At 48.9% G+C, this 23,535-nt stretch overlaps 1 protein-coding gene across 6 annotated transcripts in view; it reads right to left on the bottom strand.

The window, feature by feature from the left end:
• Window positions 1-22,936, bottom strand: part of LOC111855101 (uncharacterized) — an 82,464-nt gene extending 59,528 nt beyond the window's left edge. For 2 of the 6 annotated variants that reach the window (XM_072709358.1, XM_072709359.1), the window contains exons 1-12: window positions 21,894-22,003; window positions 20,418-20,515; window positions 18,701-18,778; window positions 18,301-18,400; window positions 13,684-13,807; window positions 13,260-13,535; window positions 12,982-13,062; window positions 12,133-12,235; window positions 11,797-11,855; window positions 6,424-6,468; window positions 4,810-4,863; window positions 3,939-3,983 (exon numbers count right to left, since the gene is read on the bottom strand). In XM_072709358.1, the coding sequence (XP_072565459.1) occupies window positions 3,939-3,983; window positions 4,810-4,863; window positions 6,424-6,468; window positions 11,797-11,855; window positions 12,133-12,235; window positions 12,982-13,062; window positions 13,260-13,535; window positions 13,684-13,807; window positions 18,301-18,400; window positions 18,701-18,778; window positions 20,418-20,515; window positions 21,894-21,994 (1,164 nt within the window). In that variant the 5' untranslated portion in view covers window positions 21,995-22,003. The other 4 variants (XM_072709360.1, XM_072709362.1, XM_072709361.1 and 1 more) reach the window with 4 other exon arrangements.
• Window positions 22,937-23,535: the final 599 nt, after the last annotated feature.

The following is a 23,535-nucleotide window of genomic DNA, read 5'->3' as shown; positions in this document are numbered from 1 at the left end:
CGCATTGCCCTCGATTGCTCAGTATTAGGGCTCTACGCTGGCATGGCACACTCGCATTGCCCTCGATTGCTCAGTATTAGGGCTCTACGCTGGCATGGCACACTCGCATTGCCCTCGATTGCTCAGTATTAGGGCTCTACGCTGGCATGGCACACTCGCATTGCCCTCGATTGCTCAGTATTAGGGCTCTACGCTGGCATGGCACACTCGCATTGCCCTCGATTGCTCAGTATTAGGGCTCTACGCTGGCATGGCACACTCGCATTGCCCTCGATTGCTCAGTATTAGGGCTCTACGCTGGCATGGCACACTCGCATTGCCCTCGATTGCTCAGTATTAGGGCTCTACGCTGGCATGGCACACTCGCATTGCCCTCAATTGCTCAGTATTAGGGCTCTGCGCTGGCATGGCACACTCGCATTGCCCTCGATTGCTCAGTATTAGGGCCCTACGCTGGCATGGCACACTCGCATTGCCCTCGATTGCTCAGTATTAGGGCCCTACGCTGGCATGGCACACTCGCATTGCCCTCGATTGCTCAGTATTAGGGCTCTACGCTGGCATGGCACACTCGCATTGCCCTCGATTGCTCAGTATTAGGGCTCTACGCTGGCATGGCACACTCGCATTGCCCTCGATTGCTCAGTATTAGGGCTCTACGCTGGCATGGCACACTCGCATTGCCCTCGATTGCTCAATATTAGGGCTCTACGCTGGCATGGCACACTCGCATTGCCCTCGATTGCTCAGTATTAGGGCTCTACGCTGGCATGGCACACTCGCATTGCCCTCGATTGCTCAGTATTAGGGCTCTACGCTGGCATGGCACACTCGCATTGCCCTCGATTGCTCAGTATTAGGGCTCTACGCTGGCATGGCACACTCGCATTGCCCTCGATTGCTCAGTATTAGGGCTCTACGCTGGCATGGCACACTCGCATTGCCCTCGATTGCTCAGTATTAGGGCTCTACGCTGGCATGGCACACTCGCATTGCCCTCGATTGCTCAGTATTAGGGCTCTACGCTGGCATGGCACACTCGCATTGCCCTCGATTGCTCAGTATTAGGGCTCTACGCTGGCATGGCACACTCGCATTGCCCTCGATTGCTCAGTATTAGGGCTCTACGCTGGCATGGCACACTCGCATTGCCCTCGATTGCTCAGTATTAGGGCTCTACGCTGGCATGGCACACTCGCATTGCCCTCGATTGCTCAGTATTAGGGCTCTACGCTGGCATGGCACACTCGCATTGCCCTCGATTGCTCAGTATTAGGGCTCTACGCTGGCATGGCACACTCGCATTGCCCTCGATTGCTCAGTATTAGGGCTCTACGCTGGCATGGCACACTCGCATTGCCCTCGATTGCTCAGTATTAGGGCTCTACGCTGGCATGGCACACTCGCATTGCCCTCGATTGCTCAGTATTAGGGCTCTACGCTGGCATGGCACACTCGCATTGCCCTCGATTGCTCAGTATTAGGGCTGCACGATATCCAGTATCAATCCAGCACTGTCATCGCGATGGACATGCGATGTCAAGGCAAACTGAATCAAACACGTCATAATGCCACATTTTTGCTGCTTGATACAAACGAAAAACTCGCATGGTTCTCATCTTCCGTGACTAATCTACAAGGGAAGTCTGTACTCCGATTTAAGGCTAGTGAGTGACAGGGCTGGGCGACATGTGATATTAATATCGGCATCGCATGTAATGGTCATGCAGACCTCACATCGCAAGGACCACCATTGTCAGCTGGGGAGAGATCAGGCTTTTTCTTATCTTCAAAATGTCCAGACTTTATTCCACAGTAAAACGTATTTTCAAAAACAACCTTATTTTGCAATGCAGTTTCAATATTTTGGAGTCCTGGGGATGATTCGCAGAAGGGGGGGGGGGTGGGTTAACTTTTGTTAAAACATTTTTACTCTGTCAAAGGAAACAAAACTAGTGCAATTTTAATGATTTCTTTCTTGTCAACATTATCTATCATATGTTTAAAAATCATTTTAAAATTCATGTCCGCTGCTTTTGTGTGAGCTCTGTGTGTGCCCTCCAATCAGTAATTTTTATCCTGCTTGTTTAAATCACTCACAGATGGGTCTGTGAGGAATTTATTTTTAACTGTTTTGTTTTATAAATACTACAATATTTATCACAAAAAATCTTGATAGCTAAAATTTTCCAATATCACGCAGCCCTACTCAGTACCGATGCCACCAAATAGCTGTTTCTCATAACGATCTCAGTATTTTACTGCCAAAGGTGGCAGTTTTCCCCTGATCGTCGATGGAAGGTGAGACTTATGACGACTTTAATAACAACTTTTCATGAATCGGGACTGTCTATGATCTCCATTCAGTGCATCTTCTTCAGTCTGTGGCTACTCATTCTTGCCTGATCCTCAGCTTTGACCCCGTGATCGTTCCCCGGCTCATCTTTGACTCTCTCATGCCTGTCCAGGCACTTCTCTCGTTCTTTTGTTTGCATTTTGCTTTCAGTTATTTTTTTGTTTTTTTTTAGCAAAACGCAGCATCTCTAAGTCTTATTCACCACTCACAACAAAGCTATACAGTGGAGTTTTATTTTTCACCTAAAATTAGATTATCTCACCAGAAACGTATCCAGGGGATCTGAAGACCTTTAGTATTGAACGCTCACTGTCGCAGTCACTTTAGCCTGGTAGAATCGCTCATTAGCAGCAAACAAGCAAAGCGCCGCCCCAAATAGGCCATTTGTTTTCGTTAGAGCCATTACTCAGGATGCGGTAGCAGCAGCAAACTGTGCCCTTATACATACTGATGAAATAAAGATGGGGCTCTGTAGCTGTTTCCAAATTCTTGGCCTCTAGACACGACTAATCGATCCCGCATCATCCACCATGACAGTGGATGCAGGCCGGCATCGCAGTTGGCAGCTGGTGACACTGCACAGTAGGGTGGGAATCGCCAATGACCACCCAGTTCAATATTATATCGATATATGTTTACTGATTTGATATGTATTAATAAACAGATTTTGCTGTAGAACATTTCAGGTCTATATTTAAAGTAAAGGGCAATATTTTAACAAGGCACATATTCATCATTTGCCCTTCAGTTCCAGTGTTTTCAGTTTGAAATAAGCAATGGAACAAATGAATACATTTCTTGACACAGGTGAAACCTAAAGTAGACGTTCAACATGAAAAACATTCTAACTGAGGCTTTGAGTTGGTTATGGTCAGTGCTGGAGAGCTGAAAGACCCATATCATCTGAATCAGTAGTTTGGGAATATTTTGGGTTCCCAATGAATCACGGCAACATCAGAGAGAGAAAGTCATTGATAGACTATGAATGTCTGCTGGCTCTGTTATACTGAACTCGGATATTGTTCTGGAATCACATCCCACATGCTACTCGTACCTCATTTTCAATTAAGTGTGTGCTTTTGCCTGGAAATTCAGACAGGACTCAAAAAAATAAAAAATAACTAACGCTAAGCTCACACTATACAATTTTAGCCCTGATTTTCCACATGCCAAAATTTTTTGCTGACCACCAATAAAAACTCAGAATCAGAGGTAAATCGATGTTTGTTTGGCTTGGTGCTGGCGAATCGGCGCTTGATCGTGATTAGATCAAAGACGCGGCCGGACAGAGGCGCTGTTGTGTCACAGATGCCCATAAGATCTACCGGGCTAAATATCTGGATCTGTCAGCAACTCAAAATCCTATAGGGGTGAAACGTGTTACCGCTGGCACTGAGTGCCACGACGAGCTACAGCCCATGACTGGGCAAGACACAAGGTGAGGTGAAACCCGAGGGAGGAGTTTTAAAAAGATGTACATTTGTCTAGAAACAGCTCTTGGTGTTCACGGAAGATGTATAGAGGTATATGAATCCGTTAGTCGGGCCATGCAGTTTTTATGGGGACACAGACGGGGCCTCACCTTATCGCCATCCGTACCATTAAGCCCCCACTCTCCGGGCTCCCCCTGTCGAAAAAAAGCAGATATGAAGCTTCTTGGGTGCCTGGGGCCGGCCGTCCCTGGCTACGCTTTCCGTCGGGCGATGAAGGAGCGACAGAATGCTTCTCCACCATCATCGCGGGAAGCCGCCTGGACATTCATCAGTGGTTCGATCGATCGCAATACAGCGGTGGCTTCGTGTGACCACTGCTGGCTGTGGCACCTTTGTGATTCTGCATCGATTGACAGGATGCAAATAAACAGCAGCGAGGAGCGCCCCCCCCCCTCGAGGAGAAACATCTCGCGCCCTCATCTTCACTGAAGCATGGACAGATATGACAGGAGCCTCACTTTCAGACTGGCTGAGAGGAGGACTGGGCTCCTGGTCTCATTTGAACAATCTGCAGACGGCTCAGGCTTGTCAGGTGAGCCTCTGTTAACCGTACCGGCATCCCAGCAACAACCGGCACCTTCCCACAGCATTTGGGCTGTAAATGACACTTATATTTTATTTAGCAGATATTTGTGTCCAAAGCAATGCACAATTGAGGAAGCAGAGCCAGCCAGTCCCTGCAGCAATTGGGAATAATGGGCGTCGCTCAGGGGAGTAACAGTGACATCACTCTGCCAACCAGGGATTTGAATCAATGACCTTTTGACACAGACACGCTCTAACCCACTGAGTCACACACTGACATACAGAAATCAACTGCGACATCCTGAACAAAGGGAGTAACAATGCACCATTTTCCACCATGCAGATCAGGACAAGCTGGGGTGGGGGAGGGTTTCAGAAGATCACATGCAGTACAGATAAGAAGCTGGTTAATCTGGTCGACTATGTAGGTCTCACCTTTGGACCTGGAGCTCCATCCAGTCCTGGGACGCCCGGAGCTCCTGGGTCACCCTGATGAGGACGAGGAACAAACAGCCTTATTTTTCATGCCAGACCAGCCAAGCTGAGCGCAGTTAGTCTGAGTGAAGCGTTTTCCTGACAGCATAAATACTACTGCACATCCTCCATGTCCAGCCTTTGAAAAACGACCAGCGGATCCATTTGTTATCGCCTGTCTGTTACTGGTCTGGGCACAGCCAGTCTTTCACGTCCTGTGTGTATGGAAACATATGTCTCCCAGGTTGCAGATGATGGTGTTCATGAAGAAAGTGATCCTAACCAGCAATTTCTCATCTGACAGTCAGAAAAAAACAAATCACCCAGCCTGCGAGTGAACATAACAACAGTCATGCCACATTCTTATGTGTCAATCCGCCTAGTACGATAGTGACTTCAGCAGAGAATAAGCACAAAACCAATCGCCTTAACTTCAACCCCAACCTTAACTATAACCAAACCCCTTCCTCTAGCGCTTGCTGTAAAGGTCACTCTGCATTTTAATAGTTTCAAAGTTGAACCCAAACCTGCCTCCTTATATATGAATGCACATCACACTAGGACTGAATGATATTACAAAAAAATTCACATTGGCATATTTTAAATTTTTCAATATTTATAAAATGAAAAAAAAATTGAAAATATAAACTATAGCCAAACAGAACTTGTTATTATCTACTAAATAAATTGGTGGTGAATTGTGCCAACAGACACAAAGCAGTGCTGACAAATCACCTGAACATTTTTGGTTCCCAATGAATTACGGCAACATTAGAGAGAGAAAGTAATTGATAGACTAAGAATGTCTTCTGGCTCTGTTATACCGAACTCGGATATTGTTCTGGAATCACATCCCACATGCTAACTCATTTTCAATGACATCATCCAAGTATGTGCTTTTGCCCAGAAATTCAGACATGCTCAATATTCTCTCTGCGGAACACCAAATATTTCCATACAGTGGAAGGCAAATGTCTTTTGGTGGCCAGTTCTTGTTCACGTTTCTTCTCTTCACTCATTTTTGTTCAATTTCTTACTAATGCGCCACAAGCTGTGTGAGTGCGTCCAAGAACAAGGATGAAAACTGTTGTCTCAGAGAGACCATGCAGAGCTCATGCAAAAGTAGCAGAGATAAATCTTTGACTGTATTTTTTTTTTTTTACATATACTACAATCTTGGAAAGGAACCGTAATTAAAATTGCAAAGCTTGCTAAGTTTTGCTTCCTGTGACAAAGTAAAAATGTTTTACTGTAATTTAACGATGGTTTCAACCCAGCTGACTATCATGGTCCTTGCAATGTGACATCTGCATTTCATACAATGTTGATATTAAAACAGCACATAATGCAGGCCTGCTTCCCAGCATGCTTCAATGCACGTGAACCGTCCCACAAAGCTCCCCAAGTGAGCGTCAGTTTCAGTGAGCGTCTTGAACCCTGACCGGCCTCCTTACATATGAAAGCACACTTCCCAGCATGCTTCAGCGCACACACGCCGTCCCACAAAGCTCCCATCTAAGTGAATGTTGGCCTGGGTGTGCTTGCGTGGGACAGGTCATGACTGAGACGGCCTACCTTCAGGCCGGGCTCAGCGGGGGAGCCGTCCTCGCCTCTTTCCCCCTGTAAGCACAGACGGCACATTAGCAGACGGTCCGGAAAGCCTGCAGCGCCACACCCACGGCCACAGGTGCTGCGGGGCCCCATTACGCCAGGCAGCCAGCAGCTGTGCCTACAGATACTGTTACCCGATAATTGGGAGGTCACATGTCTCAGACACACAGTAAGCCTGTTTGGCACACCCCCTGCCATTGCTCCTGGGGGGGGGGGGGGTGAGCGGGGCATGCAGAGTGAGGGACAGAGTTGGGGCTTTGCAGAGGGCGTCGAGAGAGAGTGCCCCCCCCCATCTGCATTTAGGGAGGCAGTCCGCAGCCCCGGTCATGCAGCTCTGAGCATGAAGCTGGCTGTGAACTCTACCTTGTGGCCTCATTCGGGATTCAAGGCAGAGGCTAATTGGCTTGGGGTCCGTAAGGTCTGCAGAAGGTGCCCCCCCCAGAGGACCTCCACCTCAGTCTGCCTTTAAATATTTACATCTGTTTCACAGTCTCTTTCTCTGCCTCCATTGTCTTCTTTGAAAGAGGATAAAATGAAGCCATCAGACGACGTCGGTTTATTAAGCCATTCCTGGGCCAGAATTTGCCGGCATGAAGACTCACCTTATGTACTGATCTGAATCTCCAGCATGGCTGACCTGCTCGTTAATGTCACGGAAAGATCCGGGATGTAGGGAGCACTGCTTCTGTCTGCCTTTATTCCCCCCCCCCACAGCCCCCCATCTGACCTGAGATGCCACTGCAGCCCCAGGTGGCACTTTCCCCACTTTCCAGCCTGGACTGTTTGTTTACTGATAGACTCTCGGCATAATTTTAATTAACGGTGAACAGTAGGAAGACAATGTCAGGAGAGTGAGACAGATCTCAGACTCAGCTGTCAGTCGGAGCAGCCAGATTCAGCTTCTGCTCAGATTATCCTAAACTGGAGCCCCCCCCCCCCCTCAGGAATTCCTAAGTGCCTTGAATGGGAAATCCAATTAGAAGCAGTTCATTAAATACACCAGTACCTGGAGCATGCAAACAAATCGGGAAAACACATTCCACTTATGGACGGGGCCTGGTGTCGGGGACAAGCTAACGGATGTGTGCCTGGTGTTGAGGCCTGGCGTCGAGGCCGCGCTTATGGACAGGGCCTGGTGTTGAGGCCTGGCGTCGAGGACAAGCTTACGGACAGGGCCTGGTGTTGAGGCCTGGCGTCGAGGCCGCGCTTATGGACAGGGCCTGGTGTTGAGGCCTGGCGTCGAGGCCGCGCTTATGGACAGGGCCTGGTGTTGAGGCCTGGCGTCGAGGCCGCGCTTATGGACAGGGCCTGGTGTTGAGGCCTGGCGGCGAGGACAAGCTTACGGACAGGGCCTGGTGTTGAGGCCTGGCGTCGAGGCCGCGCTTATGGACAGGGCCTGGTGTTGAGGCCTGGCGTCGAGGCCGCGCTTATGGACAGGGCCTGGTGTTGAGGCCTGGCGTCGAGGCCGCGCTTATGGACAGGGCCTGGTGTTGAGGCCTGGCGTGGAGGACAAGCTTACGGACAGGGCCTGGTGTTGAGGCCTGGCGTCGAGGCCGCGCTTATGGACAGGGCCTGGTGTTGAGGCCTGGCGTCGAGGCCGCGCTTATGGACAGGGCCTGGTGTTGAGGCCTGGCGTCGAGGCCGCGCTCATGGACAGGGCCTGGTGTTGAGGCCTGGCGTCGAGGCCGCGCTTATGGACAGGGCCTGGTGTTGAGGCCTGGCGTCGAGGCCGCGCTTATGGACAGGGCCTGGTGTTGAGGCCTGGCGTGGAGGACAAGCTTACGGACAGGGCCTGGTGTTGAGGCCTGGCGTCGAGGCCGCGCTTATGGACAGGGCCTGGTGTTGAGGCCTGGCGTCGAGGCCGCGCTTATGGACAGGGCCTGGTGTTGAGGCCTGGCGTCGAGGCCGCGCTTATGGACAGGGCCTGGTGTTGAGGCCTGGCGTCGAGGACAAGCTTACGGACAGGGCCTGGTGTTGAGGCCTGGCGTCAAGGCCGCGCTTATGGACAGGGCCTGGTGTTGAGGCCTGGCGTCGAGGCCGCGCTTATGGACAGGGCCTGGTATTGAGGCCTGGGGTCGAGGACAAGCTTACGGACAGGGTCTGGTGTTGAGGCCTGGCGTCGAGGACAAGCTTACGGACAGGGCCTGGCATCAATTCAACATTTACTTTCTTCCCAGCTATTAGGGAGATGGAAGATTTTACAATTTCCATTGAACCCCACCCTCCACAAAGGAGACTGACACTGCTGGTCAGCCATTATCGATAAAAAGTCATGCGGTTTGAACGTCCAAAGGGGGCTTCTTCAGAATGACATATGACGTGTGCATCAGCTGAAAAAGCCATGCGGTGGGTTTCTCACCAACCACTGTGCGGCTCCAGAGGCAGCTTCCGGAGTAACCCTGGCTGAAGCTGCGTTCACACTACCGTGCATTCAGTGCTGCTTCTGCTGGACCTTCTCAGTGGAGCTTCTGGTCCCTCCGCCCATAACAGGACTCAAGCCAGCCATCAGTATCCGTTTAACATGCACTGAACCCACCACTGTTCCTCCATAACCTGGACTTTTACGATTAAGTCTGCTGGAGGAGGAAGAGGGTGAATAATAATAAAGGTTGCATGGAACGAGGTTTACGTTCAGCTAGCATGGTGTGTTTTCATAGTCAAACAGCAAAGGCAGCTACAGAATATTGTACCAAAAGAGCCAGTGTTTCAAGGGGCAGTGAGCAGATATGAACTGGATGGTGGGGCTTCAATTATTCACTCAGCAGGGTCTCTGGAGCATGAGGAGGTCTACAAAGCTGGAAAGAAACCTCCAACTGAATAGGTCGCCCTCTGAGTAGGAACCATCAAGGGGGCTGTCACTCACTCCCAGGGATGGGGAAAAGCCAAAAACTTGGTTTATGGGCAGCCTGGTGAAAATGACAGAAGTCCAAGAGGGTTCACTTAAGAGCAAGATATTGCCAAATAGTGAGAAGAGTGAGTCTGCAGTGATACTGCACATGTTTACCGTCGACTGTCACGTAAATGACAAGAGCAATGCTCTGCTTTCCCTGTCTGCAGGTACAGAGAGGAGCATCTGAAGGTAGGGGTGCAGGGAAGGAGGGGCAGAGCCTGCAGGGCGCAGTGGCCGGGGGCAAAGCGGGGGCTGAAGCACATGCTCTGAGAGGGGGCCGGATCACTGTCCGGGGAGGCAGGCAGCCCGAGAAGGGGAATGCGTTAGCACACATCACAGCGACCAGAGACACGAGGCGGCTGACAGGCACCTCCCACCCCTCCCACCGCCTCCGGGCTCGAGTCTCGGAGCCAATCGTGACCAACCTGAGAAGCATCCAGGCCAGCTCTGCCAGGCGGAGCAGCTCCTTCCCCGAGGCTGTCAGGACACTAAATACCCTGCTGCCCCCCCACCCCCCCAGCCTTGCACTGCTCACTTTAACTCTTACACTTACTGTTATCTCTTTATTATTCATTTTTAGCCACTATATGTTTAAGCCATTCCGTTATGCGTTAAAACACCTACAACCCGCTTTACCTGGTATTTTCGAGTGCAAACCCTCCCCCCATCACTCTCTGCATGTATGACACACCGCGCTCCTGGGGCGGACACTACTTTGTGGCACTGTGCACCTGCATATGGACAGCATGACAATATACCCCCCTGACTTGACTTTGAGCGTCCCTGTGTCCCCCAGGACTGTGACAGCTGTGATGAGCCTCATGCAGAGCTCGCTTCACCCAGAAACACAGTGAGTCACCGCCAGCGCTTTTCTCTCCCTACAGCCACTAACCGAACCACAATCATCGCCGCTGCCTCCAGCCTTCACTCAAATTCCACAAAAGTGTGTTTTCTCACTACATAAAATACATCAGGCTCCAAAGCGCTTTTCCACAAACTACCGTAATTTCAGACATTTCCCATTTCTAATAACTATTTACTGTAAAATCCCAGTTTACAAAATCTGAGAGAGCGACAAAACTATATATGCAAAGTAGGTTTGGGGGTGCTGGCTGGTCATGGGGTCCATATTAAAGGAAATCTCCACAAATCGATTCCAGGCAGCTACTGTATGTCCCAAACACACTTAACACGTTTCAGTCACATGATCTCCATCCAATTACTCCCCCCACATGTCATTAATAGCCCTTCACGGCGTCCATTGTACCCCCCCCCCCCACAAACCCGAGCCCAGCTTGATTTGCAGCATGGGGAAAAGCCGGTTCCGTGTCCAGGGTCCGACATCCTCGCTCTGGCTGCCCGATCGGCGGGACGCTGGCCCTGTTTCCGTAAGGGGGTGTGCTTCATCTCCCCAGATGACCTCCACAGCGGCACACTTTCCTCTGTAGAATGTTCCAGGGCCGTAAGCAAAGAAACCTCCATTGAATAGGTGGTGATACAGGAAACAGGGCTAAGCGTTGGAGTTAAGGCTGCCTCTAAGCTCAGTAAAGCCAGTCATTCTTTGTCTAATCTGATATGTATCCTATGCTATGTGATGTTTTCATAGTGTCATGTTATGTCACCTCATGTCACGTAGATTGACAGACACTCTCCCCTCTGTCTCCCCTCCCCTTAAATTATTGATAATTGTACGGTATTTTTTGCACTCTGTAAATCACCTCACAAACACTGTCTTTAGCCCTGAAATGTCTGTCCAGTCATGAATGCTGCACCTTGGGTCCTGGAGGAATGTTATTTTATTTTGTTATTTCTGTTCTGTGCAATAAAACTTTACTTGCTTCATGTCTATAACACCGAAGGGAGGGTCACTAAACCCCATCTTTACCGTGTAGACGGTCTACACCGCATCCATCATCAGACCAGATCGGTATCCAGGCAGCTGTTTTCATAAGACGGATCTATTTAAGAGCGTAGCTAAGTAACATTTAGCACCTCTCTCCCGCTTTCATATATGCAGTATACACTAAAGACCATCATTCAGCGAACAAAGCACAACATTTGTTGCGCTAACTTAAACAGCAGATTTCCATTCCTGCCTGTCTAGCCAGATGATTCACTGCAGGTGTGAAGGCCTCAGAAAGCCAAACAAAGTCCTCCCATGAAAAATGTCTCCATCCCCAGACCACACAATGGCGATTCCGCGGGTGACCCTGGAGGCCGCGGGTGCAGAAGGGCCCTCAGCACCTGTCACTGCTAATGAATTCCAGTCATTCCCCTGCCAGAGGCCCAGGGTCACTGGCCGACATCCCTGCAGTGCCCCCTGGGACGGCCGTGAAATCAGGGACGGGGGTCGGAACTAAAATCACGGCAACTTTGCACGTAGCATTTCTGCCAGGATGACTTGCATGCTAGACAGAAAATTGGAGAATAAATCATAAGCATCATACCTTGTCTCCTGTCTCCCCCTTGTGCCCCGGAAGCCCCACTGGACCCGGCAAACCCTGCTCTCCCTACAAAGCAGGAACACAGAGTTACTCGTGTCTCCTCCATTAACCCCAAAGCATCAAAAACCTGACATGCCCACCTCTCACTAAAGCCTGGCACGGGTCATCTGAGACGGAAAACACCGTCGCTCATGCCAAGGCTGTGCCTTGGAGGCAGCTGCCCGCCCCCCCGGCAATTATGCCAGGGGCTCATCGGGTAAATGTGCTTTAATGCCGCTTTATTCTGCATGGAACACACAGTCCTCGGCTTGGTTAGGGAATAATTACTGCAAAACGGACGTGCCTTCGCCGACGGACACTGGCATCTGTCGCTGGACCGCTGGATTGGCTGGGAGAAGAGGCTGGGGATGAGGCTGGTGGCTGGCGGGGGGGCCGTCGCACACTGATGGGGAACATGCTGACCGTTAAAAACAGCTCCTACCCCCCTGAGGAACAGTGTGTCACTTAGCAATATCCAACCCCTTATATGGTGTTCATTTAAACATTAAGTTAACTGGTGTCCCATCCAGCCTGGTGCCCTCCCCCAATCCTGACCAGAAGAAGCAGTTACAGATGGATGGATGGAAATATGCATAAATATGTCACATTAAATCATTACGCTATATTTATATGAAAGTATTTCATTTAAAACTTTGCTTACACACCTCAGCAGCTCTGAAACGATTGATTTAACGATTGACGTTTTTTTTTGACAGCATGCTGAGTACTGCTGCCATACGAGTATTATAAACACTTACAAATCATAAGGAATTTGTTTAGTACAGCTGATGGGAATCAGAAGCCGCACGTTTTAGCCGACGCCCCCTGCTGGCAGAGGGCCGGTGCTGCTGTCTGTAGATACGATAACCTCCAGTCTAAACACCATTCGGTAGTGACGGACAAAATGGCACTTCATGAATCATTTGATGTATTTTTTCACCCTTACTTTCACCTTTGCTTTGTGTCCTTTGTTGAATACGAAGCACCATCCAGTGGGTCAAAAAATACAGAAAATGGTTCACAAAGCGTCATTTTTTCCATCACTACCATTTGGTCTTACAGCCCAGTCGCATGTCCCGTATCCGTGTGGCCCATCTGCACGCTAAACCCGGCACCGGCTACACGCAGGGCCGCCTTGGGACGGCTCACCGTGGACCCCGGGATCTCGCAGCAGCTCTCCATCTCCACGCTCTTTGGGTCACAGTAGATTAAGATCTGCTGCAGCTCGATCTGGGAAAGGGAGGACTGTCAGCACGGTGTTCCTGCTCAGTTCGAGCTAAAGAGGAATCGCAGATTTCCCAGCTGAGAGGGACATGCGGTAACTAACCATGTTTATTAATTAATTAATATTTCAAGATGCTCTTACGAAGACCGTTTATCTCACGTGAGGATTACAGACTCCGAGACGCACGCTTCCCCACACTCACATCCACGGGCCGGCTGCTCTCGACCCGCGTGGCGATCAGCGTCTTTCCGCTGATGTCCACACCGTCCTTGACGTCGGTCAGGCGCCGCTCGATCAGCTTGCAGTCCACATAGATGGACAGGATGCTGGCCTGGACAGACACACTGAGCCTGTGCCACTGACGGTCAAACAGCACCTGCAGGTCGCGGCTGCGGAAGGTGTACTGCAGGTCGCTCTTCAGGGGACCGCGGGCGAAGAACTCCAACACCTTCTTGGCACCGTCCACGATCAGGGACATCTGCATGGACAAGGCAACAGGGAGGGCACAAAACACCTTATGAGATTTAGGTTCAGAGGCATAAGTACAGGAGGTTCTATTAGGAATAGGGTTGGGCTCAGAGAGGGATGGCTGCAGTAAGACATTTTTGTAATAATGAATCTCTTACCTGTGGGGCTCCGGATGCATCAGATATCTGCCAAAGGTACCAGCGGTCCTTTTTGGTGGTTTTCCTGAGCCGGAATGTTGCAGCCAAGGAAAATTCACTGGGGAGCCCGTTGGGAAAGACCAGTCTGGAAAGACCCAGAGTGGAAGCTGAACTTTCACGAAAACCTTGACCACTGTCCATGTTCACCTGTCCTACGCATCCAGCAGTGAGGCGACCCAAACTGGTCAGAGACGGCAGTGAGGGAAGGGCTCAGTCAGGCACAGTGGCCGAACCCCTGTCAGCTTCTGCTCTGGTGAGGATGAGGCCCTCTGACCGAAATCCCAAGGCCAAAACAAACCATTTTTATCATCTAGACAAACAATTTAGGTAGATGAACTAAAAGAGCATCAGGACAGAAACTGCTCTTCATGAAGGCTTTGACATTTCTGCGTGAGGCCAGTAAGGCACCTTAATACTGAGCAAAGCCGTCAAACACAGAAGGCTGGGTCGATCGCACCCCTACAGTCCTGCGGTATTACACGGAAACGCCCCCTCAGGCAGGCATTAAATTTAATTCCCAGAAATCCCATTACAGTAAATCCCACAGATATTGCTGCAGTCTGTCTTTTATGAAGGGAAACAGCCCTCAGTTCAGGCCTTGTGGGAATCTGCTGCCGATGACCTCGGCCTGAGGTGTGCGATCGGCATCTTAGCCATGCCCACCATTTTTATGGCCTAAAAGCATGTAATATATAGGGAATCTTTAGTTAAGGTCTGACAACCAACAAAGGATATATGTACATGTATACATGTATATACATGTATGTATATATATGTTTTATAGATATATATAAAAAAGTATTTGCCCTTCAGACGTATATTTATTCCATAACTTAGGGTCTGGAAGATACAGCCCAAACATTTTACTGAGTACTTAGATAAAAACAATGGCCTTCATTTACGATACAGTACACTCATACAGTATGCTTTGATTTTATGCCAGTTGTGATTTATGTAGCCCCCCTAATTTTGTTTCGGATGCACGAGACTTACAGAAGGGAAAACATATTACTTATTATCGATCCATATCCCTAAGTTATCAGATTAGATAAACTTTGTGCATCCACTTAGGAAAACAATGTTTTTTTTTTTTCTTCAAAATTCATCATAGGTTTTATGTCTCTGAGAAACTGACAAAATACCAACAACCCATACAGATGATTAAAGTGCACCATTAACATACTTTTATATATTAATATATCTTCAGAAACATGGTAACAAACGATCTCTGAAATCTTCAAACTGCTCTTTTTCCCTGACCTTCTCTCAAAACTTCTATGTCCTCTGAAAGCATTTTAAAGGATAAATTTAATTTGTGCTCATGCGGAATAGCAAAGTCGGTCTGTTTGAGTCAACCCCTTTAAGTATTTCCCCTTGTATTTAATTATCTGACATATTAAAAGAACAAATGAATAATTAATTTTTCACTAAAATCGCCCATTCTGGCGCTGACAGCTGACGGAGAGCTGCATGAGGGTGACTGAAAATTAGTTTCAGCTCCAACAGATAATCTCATGTTCTCCAGTGTCCCCTGAATTCAGGGAAATGGGGGGCAACATTGACAGGTTTATTATAATGAAATATGCAGGGAGAGAGAGTCATGTTGTAGGACAGGGATGGCGACCAACACACGGAATGTGGCAGACAGAGTCCCTGGGGACAGTAGACTCTTTCCAGAACATTCATTAGAATTCAAGGACACTGGAATAAGTCCTGGGTTCTGGTGGAAGGACCAGAGCTGTGTGCGGTCAGCCCGGCTGAGCTGAGACTGCTGAACAATCAGCCTTAAGACCAACGCTGCCGGAAAATGTATTCATATGACAGACTTAAGCGGGCAGAGGGTGGCCAGTGAAGACAGACAACAGATTTAGGGGACTTTGAGGTTCTGCTTGAACCTCCAGACAGACGGTAAGTTCACGCAGCATGCTTGCCATGACCCCAGAAAGCTGTGGGGTTAGAGAGCCGCCCCCAGGGTCCCAGCTGCCTCAGCTTTTGGCCCGAATCCAGCATGTGTCACTTACTATTCGTCACGTGTGACATTTTCATCTTAACACTTTTTCCTGAACTTCCAGAACTGCGTGAGCTGGATTTCCACTGGGTACCAAAGCCGATTCGCAAGCTGGGAACTTGTGGTGCGATCGAGAACCAGGTGTCAGACAAATGAGAAAAAAGTCAAGCGGTAACCACAGGAGCAGCCTGAATTGGCCAGTTAACCTTTTAACATGTTTATAGGGGACAGAAAAGCACTTACAACTGCTGTCGTAAATAAGTACGACTCCACTCCTGGCTCAGTGCCATTAAAATCCTTTTCAGGAAAAGGAAAACATGAGGCGTAACTCCCAGTCACAGCCGTGGGTCAGAGCCCGGACGGGCATGTGACAGGACATGAGGGTGTCTGTGAGTTAGGGGTAAGTAAGGGTGTGTACTGTATTTAAAGGGGTATACTCTGGTCAAGGCTATATACCATAGTTAAGGGTACATGCTGCAGTTAAGAGGGTATATTGTAGTTAAAGATAAGTAATGTAGATACGGGTATATTCTATAGCTAAGTGACATCACTTTCTTGGTGTAGAGTGAAAAATATCGCAAGTCAAGGACTCTATGGTTGGCTGACAGCTCTGGCCTCTCAAATGAAATGCTGGGTGTCACTGATGTCCTCTGTGGGGGTGTCTTAAGCTGCCCCTGAGACAGAACACAAGAGGCAGGGCTTGTTGAAACCCATTAATGAGTGAGGAGCTGGAACAAGAGGACGGCCTCATCAAACAGGCGCCGCTCGAATGTGGCTGCAAGCGAGCGGTGGCAGAAGGTCATTTTGGCCTGGAAAATACATCGAAGGTTTATTTTGGAAGCCAGGAACTGAACTAATCCTTCATCTCTTAAAAAGCATGTTCCAGGACAGTGGAGGCTTCCATCTCCGTGTAACTGTATCAATCGGGGCCCAGGGAGCTGGGAAAGATGATCCTGGCTGCGTTTCCTGAGGGTAAAGTGAGAGATGTTTGGAGTTTGTGACAGGGAGCCTTCTCTCCCCAGCTGACGGGCGGTGTCACCTGTCAGGGCGCTCAGATCATCGAGGCTGAGCTCCTGCCTGCTTCCCCTCTCACAAACTGGCCTGAAAAGTGGCTGAATCGGCAGGCCACCGGTTGTGGGCGGTGCCCAGAGTGACGGCGGTCGGAGTTCGCTGGCCAAGGCGCGCACCCCCCCCCTTGAGTGTCCTGCATTGCGCCGTGTGACGTGACTGCTCTAAAAATACAGTTTCGCTTGAAGTGAGATGGAAAACACTCAGAACAGAAGCTTGAACTTCAAAACGAAGGAGCGATGGGCACGACTGCAGAGCGAGCGCAAGGGTTTGTTTGACAACGAAACCTCATCAAATATTTAACTCTCCATTACCTAGATCTATCAACTCTATTGGCAAGCTTATAATGCAACAGTCTCGGTTTATACACAATGTTGGGTAAGATACCTTAATGGCTGTGCAATATAAACGTGAAACACTGTAACATTCCGCATCTAGAGAAGAGCGGGATATCGGCACCATAAATAGACACATCAAAGAAATAATGAAAAGCCAGAGGAAATCAAAGACCCAGCGTGTACGTGCCAGGGCCACGCCGTTGTCACTGCGCTCGTGATTTTTCCAGTGCTATTTCCAGGCCTCTCCGACATTCCCCAGGAATTGCTAGCCCCCTTCATCCTCTGGGCTGCGTTGCCCATCTGTGCGCTCGCCCTCGCCAAACTACTCAATGCATCTCACCTCACAGTTTGCCCTTATTAGTAAACGCAAATGGGATTATCGGCAAGATATACGGGTCACCGCGTGGCAGCCAGCAGAAAGCCAACTTAAGGCTGTTTTTTTTTCCTCCGGATATCGGCCGGAACGCAGGTAAGCCTACACTCTGAGAAAAGGCCACTGCACAGCCCTGAAACCTGAGGCCGGGCTGGCCCTCTGACAGTCTGCTTGGCCTGTACGGGGCATTGACTCATGGGCAGTTTTGGAATCGGTCACTAAGGAGCTGAACACTCTCAGCCATTCGTTACATTTACGTTACATATCGGTATGAATATCATTTACAGTTTATTTATTTAGCAGATGGGCTTTTCCAAAGCAACATATATTATTGGCGAAAACAGGGTCAGCCAAGGCCTGGAGCAGCGGGGGGGTTAAGGGCCGTGTTCAGGGATCCAATGGCGATACACTCTGCTGACCCTGGGACTCAAACCAGCAACCTTCTGATCAAAGACACAGTATTCTAACCTGCTGGCCACACCCTGTCATTTAGGCAGTAGGGCCCACTCTCAGCACCCTCCCTCTTGCATCTGCTACAGCAAAATCTCAAACATGATTCACGGGCAGGAAGCACTCTGAATGCACTGTTAGTGCGTCACAGATCGAGGGAGAGCTAACTGGTTAATGGTGATCAGAGATCATTGCCAGTTGGGACCCTTTTCACACTCGGGAATAAAGCAGAGGCTCATGGTAATGGCACCTGATCAGCTGAGGCCCCAGCCACAGGCACACAGACAGGCTGAGGGCAGTGAGACATGTGCCCCCCCCCGCGCCGGCGGAGTTTGACTCACTCAGTCTGCTTGATGAGCGGCGTACCACCTAGCCTGAAAGTCGCCTGCTCTTCTGTGACTGTCCCTTTACGGAGAAGGAATCTCTCTGTCAGGTCGAACCCTGGGGGGGGGGGGAGATTTGTCAGCACAGAATTGCGATGCAGCTTCCCCAATTCCCCCCCACCACTATCACGTTATACCCTTGCAAAGGTGAAAAAAAATGTGTTTTTGGGAAATGAATGCGATGTAGAAAGGATATCAATTTCACGCTCTGTTGGCTTTATTTTATAAGGGTGGCTCACACTTGCTACGCAAAGCCAACACACAGACTGCTTACTGAGCCTCTGTTTGGGCCTCACCGGTACATTCTGCACACTCAACCGTTTAATATGAACCCACGGCGGAGAAGACGGACACTCACCCGTGAATTTGTGAAAAGGCCGCAGCTGCTCCAGAAATCGCCGATGCTCGACTTGCAGCACGGGACAGGAATCAGCAGCTAGGAGATCAGCCAGGAGACATTCACTAGCGTTTATATGTAGTGTCACTAGCGTGTATATGTAGTGTCACTAGCGTGTATATGTAGGTTCACTAGTGTGTATATGTAGGTTCACTAGTGTGTATATGTAGTGTCACTAGCGTGTATATGTAGTGTCACTAGCGTGTATATGTAGGTTCACTAGTGTGTATATGTAGTGTCACTAGCGTGTATATGTAGTTTCACTAGCGTGTATATGTAGTTTCACTAGCGTGTATATGTAGGTTCACTAGTGTGTATATGTAGTGTCATTAGCGTGTATATGTAGGTTCACTAGCGTGTATATGTAGTGTCATTAGCGTGTATATGTAGGTTCACTAGCGTGTATATGTAGTTTCACTAGCGTGTATATGTAGTTTCACTAGCGTGTATATGTAGGTTCACTAGTGTGTATATGTAGTGTCATTAGCGTGTATATGTAGGTTCACTAGCGTGTATATGTAGTGTCATTAGCGTGTATATGTAGGTTCACTAGCGTGTATATGTAGTTTCACTAGCGTGTATATGTAGTTTCACTAGCGTCAACATAAAAACATCCGTAACTGTAAGGAATGTACCTAAGGCGTGTATCAGCAGAAAGAGTCCAATTAAAACTACTCACATCACTGCTCAAGCTCCTCAACTGTCAAAACAACTTTACAGCATTTTATAAACAGATTAACTGCAGAAAACATGGTGACAGTTTGGCCCAATTAAAGCGGCAGGACTCGCATTTCCGGTCTGCAGTGGAGTCCGGTGTCAGAATCATTGACGACCTGCCTAAACACGCCAGCATCTGCCTTCCCTGCAGACATGCCAGCGACTGCCTTCCCTGCAGACACGCTTATTCGCTGTAGAGTGGTGTCCGCGACAGTCAGCATACTAGACTTTTGTGTGTTTCTACTCCATCTTTCGCTGAATAAAACTAGATTAGACGTTATGCACCAAGCGGCCCCACACCAGGACTGAGGACATCATTTCATTATTTCATTTCATTTAATTTCATTTTCATCAACTTATTTCATTTTCATAATCTGACGCTTGTGATGTGTCCTGCCCTCGGAACCCAGGCCGTAGGTTTAGTTTCGGCACTGATATGGACCAAATCAGCTCAAGCCCCCCGCACCCATACACCCTTGCTCTGAATTGCCCTAAACACCATCTCCATCCCTGCCTGGATCCACAGGCCTGCAATGGAGATTTCACATTAGAGAGGCATAAAGAGTCACAGAGGATGTCTCTTTGACGGAAAAGCCTTCCCACCATCCTTCATTAACTGTCACCAATGTTCACTGCAAGCACTGAAAATAGGCCTGAGGAAACAGGCAAATTAGATCTTTCACTTTAACAGCAACAGTCCTCTTTTATCTTGGAATCATAATGTCTATCATCTAAGATTTCAGAAATTACCCTCTGACTAAAAATGCCATTATTGTAGTAATTCATATTCATAATGCTAATTATAATAAAAACATTATTTCACAGGTGTTAGTTATTAAACAGAAGGCTGTAATTCTATCCCTACCAACAAATCAAGTTTGACTACAATGTAGGCAATTCATCATTGTTTTTAAAAGCGCATGAATATTAATGCGACAAAGTGAATTAGGAGATGCGGTACCAGAGCTTTCGCTGAAGGCCATCCCGGCGCCTAGGGGGGCCAGCCAGAGGAGCAGAACCCAGCAGAGGCGGACACCCATGGCGTGCCTCCCCACAAGCCTGTGCAGAGAAAGGGACCTTAATGCTGCTTTCTGAAACAAAGAGCACGGAACTTTGGTGACCATGCCGTGTTTCTGTGGTAATACAGCGCAGCGACGAGTGACCGAGCTCGGCCATGACAGAAAGGCCCTTAAATGCTGGTCTTTTTGGTGACCATGCCGTGTTTCTGTGGTAATACAGCTCAGCCACGAGTGACCGAGCTCGGCCATGACAGAAAGGCCCTTAAATGCTGGTCTTTTAGGTGACCATGCCGTGTTTCTGTGGTAATACAGCGCAGCGACGAGTGACCGAGCTCGGCCATGACAGAAAGGCCCTTAAATGCTGGTCTTTTAGGTGACCATGCCGTGTTTCTGTGGTAATACAGCGCAGCGACGAGTGACCGAGCTCGGCCATGACAGAAAGGCCCTTAAATGCTGGTCTTTTAGGTGACCATGCCGTGTTTCTGTGGTAATACAGCTCAGCCACGAGTGACCGAGCTCGGCCATGACAGAAAGGCCCTTAAATGCTGGTCTTTTAGGTGACCATGCCGTGTTTCTGTGGTAATACAGCTCAGCCACGAGTGACCGAGCTCGGCCATGACAGAAAGGCCCTTAAATGCTGGTCTTTTTGGTGACCATGACGTGTTTCTGTGGTAATACAGCGCAGTGATGAGTGACCGAGCTCGGCCATGACAGAAAGGCCCTTAAATGCTGGTCTTTTTGGTGACCATGACGTGTTTCTGTGGTAATACAGCGCAGTGATGAGTGACCGAGCTCGGCCATGACAGAAAGGCCCTTAAATGCTGGTCTTTTAGGTGACCATGACGTGTTTCTGTGGTAATACAGCGCAGTGATGAGTAACCAAGCTCGGCCATGACAGAAAGGCCCTTAAATGCTGGTCTTTTAGGTGACCATGACGTGTTTCTGTGGTAATACAGCGCAGCGATGAGTAACTGAGCTCAGCCCTGACCGTAGAAAGCCGCGGTTAACCGCGCCGAGACCATCTCTCCCGTAACAGTAGAGTTATGAATGACAGTCATATAATGCCAACCACGTAGCGCTGGCCTGTGAAATAAGACCTCCAGGATTACATTTCACAAACTCCTCAGCCTCCAAATAACCGCACCTCCACGGAATATAAAGCGCTTTTATCAGCCAGGTCCCCTCTTGAAGCAGCAGGTGGTTTGCTTACAGGGCTGATAAAACATTTATTCAGCATTTATTGGTGCGTATTTCCCCGCTTTGTGTACATTCCAACACGCTATGGGATCTCACGGCTCCGCGCTTAACCGTAAACGCGAACCCGATGAAAACCCGTCTCGGATCCACAGTGCTTAAGAAGTGACGTGGTCGAACCCTCATACACACACACACACACACACACACACTCAGTCACACACCTCCTGTGAAACGAACATGGAAAGAAGCCAAATATTTCACCAATGTGTCCATCACCCTGTACTGGCCGAGGATCACTTTGCTCCCCAGTTAATTGTACCATGCGGGCGGAGACGTGTCGCTGCAGGAAAACAGACACTTGTTTCAAAGCAAACACCGCGCGGGACAAATCCGAGGCTTCAATATAATCAATTATTTCACTTTGCAATTTCTTCTTTATTTGTCCCGATTAAGCAACTGGCAACATCTGCTTTCGTTACACATTTTAACGTTTTACTATTCAAAGTCCCTATGTGCCCGTTAAAAACGATTCGCCAAATTCACCTCCTCAGCTCCCCGACAGCCGGAGCGTGACTGCGCACGTAAAGACCAGACACTGGCGAGGTGAGGAAGGTGAATGGGAGCGAGCTGGGAAGCCGGCGGCACACACTCACCAAGCACACGGGTAACAGCCTGCACTTAGTCCCACAGCCTCAATGAAACGCATGTCTCAGCATTAACACCCCGAGAATAAGCAGCAGAGCGAAACCAGCCCGGTTCTCAAATACTTACATGCAAAGAGAAAGTTTCCCGCAAGGCGCAAAGAGCCTAGAGGCGTGAAGCGCGCATACTGACGGGAGCGTCTCCAAGCGCACTGGGAATAAAAAGTCAGAATGGGATCCGCTGCTGGATCGCTGTCCTTATTAGTCGCGGCGACTGACCCTCCCACTTACTCATTACTAGAGTACATACAGCAGACACGTCGGGATGAGGAGCGCAAAGACGGCAGATAGCTCATACACCTTGTGTAAAAGTTGCCTACGTTGGAGAAAAAGCACGTCTGAAAAAAAGAAAAGGCAAAATGTCCAAGGGGACAGCAGGCAAAATCCGTTCAATGAGCCCTGCTGTGCCTGCAGTCCCTACCTTCACAGGTTGGAAAGTACATCGTCAGCTCCTACAGCTTGGGGACAAACGGGAAAGGTGGCTGTAGAGCATCCTAATGGAGACACACACCGCCCGCAGGTGCTGTACCTCCGGGCGAAAGCTGCGCGCCTCCCCCTGCATGCAAAGCACTGAAATGGACTTTTGCTCGTAGTTTCTTCCAGTCCCCTAAGTGACTATTTTAGTCTTGCCTGACACAAATACCTCCATCGGACGTTTCGCAACTTCTTGGTATGGTGTGGAAGCTGGACCGCGTATGAAGTCCCCAATTCGCATATTGCCATAAAGGGTTACGCACAAATTAGAAATACACAGCTTTTCAAATATGTTTTTTTTTTTTTTACGGAAATATTCGTTTTTCTACGAAGCTCCTGGCTTTGTTTTACGAAGTTAAAGCGCATATCGCTGTTAAATGTAGATGGTGTTTGTATCTATAGGAGCCCTTGGAGACACCACGCCTAAATTCACTTTTACACACAATATTAATCTTGATACATTGCATCAGGGGACTTGCTAGGGTCTTAGCCCAGAGACCAAATCTGTCCGAGAGTTCCCAAAATGAGAGCATGGTTGTTAAAACATCGGAGATGTACAAGTGGCTCAGGGATCGTTCGGATTCATTCACAGTTACAGCCCCAAATGCCCCAGGCTTGGAATGCATCTACATTGCATCCGGAATTATGTTGGCTCCGGAGCACTTGAATTACGACTTTTTAATGTCCC

Source organism: Paramormyrops kingsleyae, chromosome 3 (assembly GCF_048594095.1).
Source record: "Paramormyrops kingsleyae isolate MSU_618 chromosome 3, PKINGS_0.4, whole genome shotgun sequence".
Classification (NCBI taxonomy): domain Eukaryota; kingdom Metazoa; phylum Chordata; class Actinopteri; order Osteoglossiformes; family Mormyridae; genus Paramormyrops; species Paramormyrops kingsleyae.
This window is presented reverse-complemented; position numbering and strand designations above follow the sequence as displayed.